Here is a 9709-nt window from a genome sequence, read left to right as displayed (position 1 = left end):
TGAAAAATTTAAGAGGGTCTGAATACTCTCCGTACCCAGTGTATATATATATATACACACACACACACACACACACACCTGTTTGGGGTTGGCCAGTCTTAAGAAAAAGTCACTAAAGCTTTTTTTTCATTTTATTGATTTATTTATTTATTTATGTGAACAAGTAATATTGTGAAATTGTATCACAATTTCTATTTTAGTTTATTTTAAAATGTAATTTCTTCCTGTGATGTCAAAGCTGAATTTTCAGCATTATTACTCCATTACTTCAGTGTCACATGATCCTTCAGAAATCATTCTAATATGCTGATTTGCTGCAACTGTTAAGAACAGTTTGTTATTATTATTATTATTAATAATATATATACAATTTTTTTTTTTTTTTACTTATTGATTTTTTTATCTATTTTTTTTGTGGAACTGTGGTTCGCTTTTTTAGGAGACTTTGATAAAAATAAATTTCAAAATAGTATAATTTATTTGATTTGTTTTGATCAATTTATTGTGTCCATGCTGAATAAAAGTAATTTGAAAAATCTTACTGACCCCCAGACTTTTAAACGTAATGTATATAATAATTACATATAATTAAAAATGTTTTGCAAAAAAAATTATATATATATATATATATATATATATAGATAGATAGATAGATAGATAGATAGATAGATATATGAAGAGTCATACTTTTTCAATCAAAATTTTGCGTATCTTTGTATGTGTGTGACTCTGACCTGCACTGGAGTTCAGCTCCTCGTTCTCCGACTCAGTACCGTTCTGGCTTCCTGCTCCGTGAATGTTGTTCATGGCCATCAGTTTCATCTTCTGGAATTTCATAGCTTCAGCCATGGCTGCTGCTGTCAGACCTGTACAGCACACACACACACACACACACACACAGACAGACAGACAGAGACAGAGGTTAGTGTACCTGGTAACATACTTGTCCACTTTTACACCTGGTATAACATCCATCTCAGGAGATCTGATCTCAAGTGAACAACCGACCCAAATTGCTCACCTGGTATTAACATACATCTCATGTGATCAGAGTTTGTCAAAGGGAAGCTCTCTGATATGACTTCATCACTTATTACCTCAGTGTGTTGATAAAGCACAAAAAGTCACCGATATTGAAAATCCATAGTTTTGCACGTCCCTAATCAGTACTGGTCGTGACTGCCGCCCACCGGCAGAATGTGGCCCTCTGGAAGAGGAGGGAGGGATCTACTCCCAGAAGGCCCTCTGCTCGTGGTCCTGTGCTAGTGTGTCTATGTGTGTGTGTGTCCCACGAGGATTTCCCAGTGTTTCTCACTGTCTCACACACACTTCCCGAGGTAAACCCTCCTCTCATCAAGGGCTCCTCAGCCCTGGAAGCCATCATCACTCAGCCCAATTAGGCCCCTAATTAATTCAATTAAACAACGGAGGGACACATTAAGTAATTCATTAAGTGACGATGCGATGCCTTCTCGCATTTCTGAAATTTCCCCACAAATCAGGTTGGGAGGAAGTGATGGCCCACGTCCTGTCTCTTTTTCCCCAGGTTCAGACAATGGATGTCACCTTGATCTAATTCATTAAAAATGTAGCCTCCAACGGAATACGTGAACTAGTGCAGAAAAGAAGGCCAAAGAAAATTCCTTTATCCTCACTTTCACACGCTCTGCATGGATTTGGAAGCACAGGGCACTTCTTCTCCCAGAGGGCCGTGCGAAAATTAACAACAGCACTTACGGCTGAAAATGAACAACGACACGACTTTCTGCGATTTCTGCGACAGCCGGCAAGCCAAATAAACTAGCAAATTATTCATACTTCGAAAAATACAAGTTGTGGATATGCTTGACTGGACTGGATGGGGGAGATAAAGGAAAAAAGAAGACGAGCGTCTGAGTATTTTTTCACAGCCAGCCCTGTCTACAGTAAAGTCAGGCAAAAGTGGCAAAAAAAAAAACTTTAAATGAAATGTCAGCAATTACTGCTAATTAACAAGTAAGTGATAACAAATATAAATAATGTATTAGTGTGTGTATGCTTTATTTAAAAATATAAATATGTAATTGTTTACATAATATATGTGTGTGTGCTGTTTATTTATTATGTATATATAAATACACACAAATACAGTATATATTTTGAAAATATTTTACATGTATATACATTTATATATTTATATTATATTTATATTATATATAAATATATTTAATATATACAAATACAATTTTTCTTAAATATATACATGCATGTGTTTGTATTTATATATACATAATAAATATACACTGTGCACACTAGTGGTTAAAAGGATCGTAGTTGATCCGTGATCCGTACGGACCAAGCCCCACGGTTCGGTACGCATGTGATCCGCGGATTAATTGCAAAATGTAACCATAATAGAGTATAAGTTTATCATTTGTTCGTATTTACACAAGCAAGCGAATTTTAAACAATTCCAGAGAGAAAAGGCAAAAGGGAACTTGATTCGTTACTCGCGCACACATGCATTTCAGACGGCACGCGAACACCGATCTGAATCCTCTTCTGAATCCTCTGAACAGATACATACACATGAAATTATGACAAAATACCAATCTCGACAATCATTCTAAATTGAAATATTTTTCTTTTCTTGCTGATCTGAAAAATTATCCGATCCGTGGGTCAAAAACCGTAATGTGATCCGAAACGTGAGATTTGTGATCCGTTCAACCACTAGTGCACACACATATATTATGTAAACAAAAACTTTTATTTTGGATGCGATTAATCGCGATTAATCGGTTGACAGCACTAAATATTAGTAATTATTATTGGTAACTGAAAGCATAATAAAATTATCCAAAACATAATGAATGTTCTAAATATCTAATTTAAACATGCTACTACATGTAATGATAAACTACAGACGAATAAAGCAAACAGTGGTTTTATCGGTTAGTGGTAACATTTCATAGAAGGGTCCTTCTGAGTTTTGTTTCTGGAAAATGTAGGAGTGCTAAAGTGGTGGAGAAGCATCAGATAATTTCCTGTGAGGTCCAAATAAACTGTTCAAACTAAACACGATCGTTTATACAGAATACAAAGAGTAGAAAAATAGTGGAAAAAAGCACTCACAATTGGTGCATTGTCTCAGCACACACACACACTATAAGCCCCCTCCTGCCTACCGATACTATGTCAAGGAGAAGCCCCGAGATCAAACGGCGTACGTAACAGTAATTGATGTTTGAGGAAAGTCACGACCTGCGGAAATGGGAGCCGGCGGATGAAAGCCGAGTGCCGTTTTGCAGGGGTGGACAAACAGATTGCTTATTGTTTGCCTTTCATATGGCCCTTCAGATCTACAAGTCTCTCTGCTTCAGACTCCCGCTTTGAACACTCAAGGTATCACCCCCCTGCCGCATGAATGGAGGGTGCTCGGGCACGTCCTGAGGAGGGGAGAACACATCTATCCACCTTTCCTCGCCCCATACTCCCTCGTTCTCATGATCTGACAGGTCCATCTCAGTCGCTGATGGTTCACCTGGTTTGAACGTGAGGAGGTGAGCCGACGGGCTGGACGACGGCTTTTGTAGTCTCGAGGGGGGTCAGGTATAGGCCAGTCTGGATTCCTCTGCTATGACGTGCCTGAATTGGCCCTTTTTCATACCTAGACAACAATGTCCCATTTAATTAAAGAGTGGTATGAGAAAAGGTAGATTCCGAAGCGAAGGAAAAATTGATCCAGAGGAGATTCTTTTGATCTCAGAGTCAGTGAACATTACATCAATGGATTCTTTTCAGCGTTGAGAGGCTCTCTGTTTCACTGCGTTTAACTTTGTCTGTCTTTACTGCGGTAATGAAACGTTAAAGACCCAGGTAAAAGACATGGAGGCACTCGCACCTGAGATTGCAGCCTTGAATTCTGTTACAGGTCGGCAAATATTGGACATGTCGATGTCCCATGTTTTTGGTTCATTCAAAGGCTAAAATGGCTTTAGTTAGTAGAAATATGCAAAGGTGCTTGTGGATTCTAATAATAATAATAATTGCTGTAAATATAAACTAAAGTATACTTAATGCGTATGTATTCATTGCAATGATAGTTATTACTGAATAATAAAATATAAAAAAAATAATAATAGTTGGTTTTACATATCTGGCATCAGAAAATAAAAATAAAAATGTATTGGATCAGTTTTTTTTTTTTTTTTTAAATTCTGGTCAATCTCCAGCTGAATCAGATATCTCATTTATTTTCGTCTGCTTTTAAAGGTTTTGTGTTTATATCAGATACTCAGCATCTGTTGAGTTTCAATGGAGAGAGTCGCCAGGCTTCCCAACAAATATTTATTCCAGTACTTACTTCCCCAACCAAACATGCTCACAACCCAATTCCACTTACAACGATCCTTACATGCGAAGGGCTTCTGCGATTGTATGTCCACGATCACACAAAAGGGAATGGAGCAAAAAAATAAAGCAGGTTGAGAAAGAAATAGAGAACAAACAACACACACAACATAGATTGCCTGTGAGAACAAGCCCAGAGAGATCATGTTTTCCACAAAGAGGGTCAGTCAAGCACTCCCTCCGTTTCATGCACCGGACGCATTATTGCATTTTGCATTTCTCCTTTTCAGACGAAATGAGGGTAAAAAAAGAGAAAGGAATGGTGTCTTTTCTTTGCTTTGGCAGAGCGTCTCGGGAAAAAGTATCAGATTTGTGCACAAGACATGGAAGGAAAAAACAGGCAGAGCATCTCCTTTGATTCACTGAAGAGTAAATATTACTGTCCAATTTCACATCGAACAGTAAACCGAGAAAGGACAAAAAGGTAGACGAAGGGAGGGCAAAAGGGAGATGGGGGCGGTATACTGTATTTAATTCACCTTTGGAATTTCCGAACGGCGGAACAAGGGATGAGATGAACGAGTGACAAAGGCTTATGGCCGGCGGGCGAAACTGGACTCTGGTGCTTTTCAGCGCGCGGCAGTGAGAAAGAGAGAGAGAAATGGGGCGCAATGGAAGTTGTAAATAAAAGCCCAAATGAATGCTGAGATTTCCGCATCATGACCCCACTGTTTGTGTGAAACCCACTGGAGGACTGATACAACTAAATCTAGGCTGCGTGTTAGTTTCCACCAACCAGAGTTTCCTCCCGAAGTGGGGCTGTTTTGTTAGATACGAATGGCTCAAATGAACATAAACTATTGATAAAATCAGTTTAGAGTCATTTCAAAGGAAAGACTTTGATTTGGAGAAACACATCAAGTCTTAACAGAATGATGGTCTGGATATGAATGTTTCATAAGGTCCATCTAAAAAAACTAGGGTTATGGAATCTGTTTTTAAAAATACCAGATTTTTTTGAGGTACCTATCAACGATTTGCGAACGTTGGAATATTTCTACCAATGTCAATGGAAGACATTGTAAAACACTAGCGATTTTGTTGGATACAAATGGTTCAAGTAAATCTAAACTACTACTATTAACAAAACCAATGATTTATTGGTTTGAATTGGTCTCCCTCATTCAGTGTCGTTCTTTCCGACTGTGCTTTAACCAGGCGTGACACGAAAAGCAGCAAACAAGTTTATTTAAAGCTTTACAGTGTGTGCTAGTTCTTATTTATTGACCAGTGAACAGGACTGCCTGGGGTCGAGGGGCCTCCCTGATCCTGAGTCAGCTCATGTGGGCCGCAACGCTCTGTCTGTGAGTGAGCCCAATATGAGCAAGACTCTGTAATTACTTTTAATGAAGGCAGATGCTGATGTGGAGTTCTGCCATTTTTGGAGCAGAGAAGAGATGATACACACACACACACACACACAGCGTGGGAATGAGGGCATTGACGGCCGTACCCAGAGGACGGGCAGAGGAGTTGGGCGGACAAAAGAAAGGAAGAACAGAAAGAAAGATTTAATGTAACACCATGGAATGAACAGATGACGCGTCACGACGGCTTGAGGCTGTCTACAATAAACACAAACTGTTCACTAACACAGATAAATCAGCTGTAAATGCCACGTCAAACCTCAGCTATGGGAAAATTGGAAAACAACTTTAAAACACCACTTTATTTTCGAATGAAATCAATTGGTTTGAAAATGTACTTAATATATAAAATAAATATGATTTGAATAGGGATGCATGATATTGGATTTTTGCCGATAACCAATGTGCCGATAATATTCAACTCATTTTGGCCGATAGGCGATACCGATATATAATTATTTTTAATTTTGGTTAGTTTTTAACAAGAATTTATTTGTTAGAATTAAATGAACAATAATAAAGTTGCTTTATAATTACAGTACATTGAAGATTTTTTTCATTTTTTTCCAGAAAGATGCAATGGAAACCTTAACATTTTATTTTATGATTTAACATTTGTAAATGGTCTAAAGCAAAAGAGTTGTAAAAATTCTGAAAAATTTTTAGAGCTCATAATTTGTTAATAATTACACATTAATGAATAAATCAGTATATATCAAATTATTTAATTTAAGTGTCATATTTGTGATTTATTTATTTTTGTTCATGTAAGCTATAGATTCTGACCTTTAAATCAAAACATACTCATGAATTTATGGCATTAATTACTGCTTTATTTAATCAGAAATACAGTCTAAATAGTATTTGTGTATTTTGCTTTCATTTTATTAGAAGTAGGCCAACAGCGCTCCCTACGGAATTAAAGCTCCTTACTGAGCGAACATTAGGAGCTGGGGGAGGCTGCCGCTGCACGTGCTATTACTGTTTACTCTAAGACAGTGATCCAAAGCAGTGAATCGAATTACCATTCAGGCAAAACGTTGCTTCAAGAATGAACCACACTGCTGACGTGATCTAATCGCTAGCACACCCTGAGCACATATGAGTTCATGTATTTCTCTTATCGGCAAGACATATGGGCATAATTTTTCATATCGGGCCAATGCGATACTTATATTTAAAGCCATTATCGGCCGATTCCGATATTGGTCCGATAATATCGTGCATCCCTAGATTTGAATTATTAAAACAGAGACCAGGAAGATTACTTAGAAGTTTATTTAAATATATTTCAAAATATTACTGTTTTGACTGCATTTTTCATTAAATAAATACATAAATATGGTGAACGTAAGAAGACTTTTTTCAAAAACTTAATTTCTTACTGACCCAAATAGTATGAATACCTTTTTTTTTTTTTTTTACTTTTTAATAATTTTCAATCAATTTACTTTACTTTCAGGTTCAAAAACTAGCACATTTCCTATATTTCAAGTGGTTGTGGGTATTATAAAGCATTGGATGCAAACTTCGAAATTTTCTACCGAAATCATCCAGGATCTCTGGATTTGCTTTGATTTGAGATGCCTTTCTAATCTAGTATGCAAATGATGGCTTCTGATGTGACATGAAATACAGGAGAGAGAGATGTCTAATTTAGTCTTTGTGGGTATCTGCAAAACTCCACAGACATTATGAGGAGATGACTTAATATGATGATGTGTTTTACATGCTAATTTGACCTCTGGATGCTCAGAGGGATACCGTCCAAGACATAGAGTGTTTTTTTTTTCTCTTCTGCATAAAAGTGTCGACAAAACAGACAAATTGGGCCATAACATTATCCCTCAGTACTCCTCATTTCCTCGACATTACGTTAAAAAACATAAATATAATCCCTCCTTTTAATTTCTGAGGCAATTAAAGGTAAAAGTGGACAAATTTACCACTCACTATATACCAACCCAGTTTAATGTCTAATAGCAGTGCCTTTAATTGTAGTATTGTGTTTCTTTGGCTTTAATAGGTGCTGAGGTCCTAGTGGCCACTAGGCACAGGTGTTAATTATCCAGTGCAGCAGTGGCAGCTTGCAGTTTTATATTGCATCAAAGTAAAATTACAGCGCATTATTCTACTATCAAACAGAAATAAGCCGTTAATTAACTCCCTGCTGTAGTAATCACTTCTTTATTTATTTATTTGTTTTTATTATTTGTGCAAGGCCCACATCTAGTTTCTAGTGCTGTGTCACACACTTTGCATATTTCTATTATGTGCTAAAAGTTATGGACCAAAAGTTACTCACTTAATGCACTAATAGCGGCCTAGAGATGACATTTTATGCTGATCTCATGTCAGTGCAGTGCTATAAATATATTTAAAAAAACGTTTTCAAAAATATTTTTCAGGATCAAGTAATTTTTTCTATATATTTTATACATTTTATATAATAAAAGCAGGGTTTGTTCCAGTTTTATGATTTGATAACCTGAACTAACCATGTTATAAATAGCTCAAATTAACTCTACCATAGTTAACTCTACTAATAGCTGACTCACTGACTCTGACACTCAACCATACAGGTCTACAAGGGTCTACAAGGGTTCTCTATCTGATATAACATGCTGTTTTATGGTTTTACATACAAAACAAGTTATTAATATGATATTTTTTTTAATGAATGTTTCTTTTCTTTTGTTAAATAAATAATAAAATATTATCCCAAACTGCAAAATACGTTTGTAGTAGTAGTAGAAGTATTAGTAGTTATTTAATAATAACCTGTTGACATCTGAGTTGACATACAAAAGCTATTTAAAATATGAAATATAGTAATATATAATATTTTAAAATACTAAATTTTACTTTACTTTTAAATACTACTTTTTTAAAGGGGTCATATGACGTTGCTAAAAAGAACATTATTTTGTGTAATGAAATGTGTTCATGCGGTTTAAGGTTAAAAAAACACATTATTTTCCACATTATTGTTTCTCCTCTATGCCCCGTCTTTCTGAAACGTGTCGATTTTTACAACGCTCATCGTTCTAAAAAAGCGAGGTGTGCTCTGATTGGCCAGCTATCCAGTGCGTTGTGATTGGCCAAATACCTCAAACGTGTGACGGAAATGTTATGCCCCTTAGCATACTGTGACGCCGTCTCCCAGCAGGACAAAACAAAACCAATAAAACCCATTACAAATGAGGCATTTGTTGCATCCAGTGGGGACATAATTACTGATTATAATGACTTATACTGTCTTTTTACACATTGCGTTGCGTATCGCGCTGCGTAAACATAAAACCATGTCTGCATTTGTGATCAGAGAAACAACAAACAACAAGTGCTACTCTACACTGCCCAAAACTCGCGTTTGAATCATCATTGGCAAATTATTTGAATATAAAAAAAACTTACTTACAGGCTGTGAGTCAGAAGTGCCAGACTGTCCTTGCAAAGTTGGAACTGTCCCACTTTATAGAAACAGCCTTTGTGTCACAGACGCATTCGGCTACTCGTTCAGGAAACAGTCCTCATCCTCCATAAAATGCGCAGCACACATCTGAATATTTGGGTTGAAGTGTTCTGGAACAGTGTTGTAAATACAACTTAACCACTGATTTCTAGTCGTGTCCTCTTTTGGAAGGCCAAACAAAGTAGTTTCGCTTTCACAACGAAACACACAGTGACTCCACGACATGGCGACGGCAACAGCAAGAATTAAAGTTACGCCTTTTCTTTGCGTGAACATTTGGGCGGCGTTATGCAAATCTTCCCACATAGTGAGGTAGACATGTGGGGGCGTGTTAGAACGAGCCATTTTAGGTAGGCGTGGGTGACTCTTAACTTTTATAAAGAATATCTCTTTGGATTTGAGACTTAAGTCTTAGCAACTTTACAGATCTTCTTTATGCACCAAGAGCTTGTAACACTCCAAAGAGAAAGGAAAA

General features: G+C 36.8%; 1 protein-coding gene across 2 annotated transcripts in view; it reads right to left on the bottom strand.

Annotated features, from left to right (window-relative positions):
• Nucleotides 1-9709, bottom strand: part of LOC107587233 (dachshund homolog 2) — a 169267-nt gene that overhangs the window by 64385 nt on the left and 95173 nt on the right. For both annotated transcript variants that reach the window (XM_016274936.1, XM_016274937.1), the window contains exon 3: nt 735-866. In XM_016274936.1, coding sequence (XP_016130422.1) covers nt 735-866 — 132 coding nt within the window. The remainder of the gene's footprint in view (nt 1-734; nt 867-9709) is intronic.

This window comes from Sinocyclocheilus grahami, unplaced genomic scaffold, assembly GCF_001515645.1.
Source record: "Sinocyclocheilus grahami isolate Dianchi unplaced genomic scaffold, SAMN03320097.WGS_v1.1 scaffold91.1, whole genome shotgun sequence".
Classification (NCBI taxonomy): domain Eukaryota; kingdom Metazoa; phylum Chordata; class Actinopteri; order Cypriniformes; family Cyprinidae; genus Sinocyclocheilus; species Sinocyclocheilus grahami.
The sequence above is the reverse complement of the archived record's forward strand: the minus strand, read 5'-3'. Positions and strand labels throughout refer to the sequence as shown.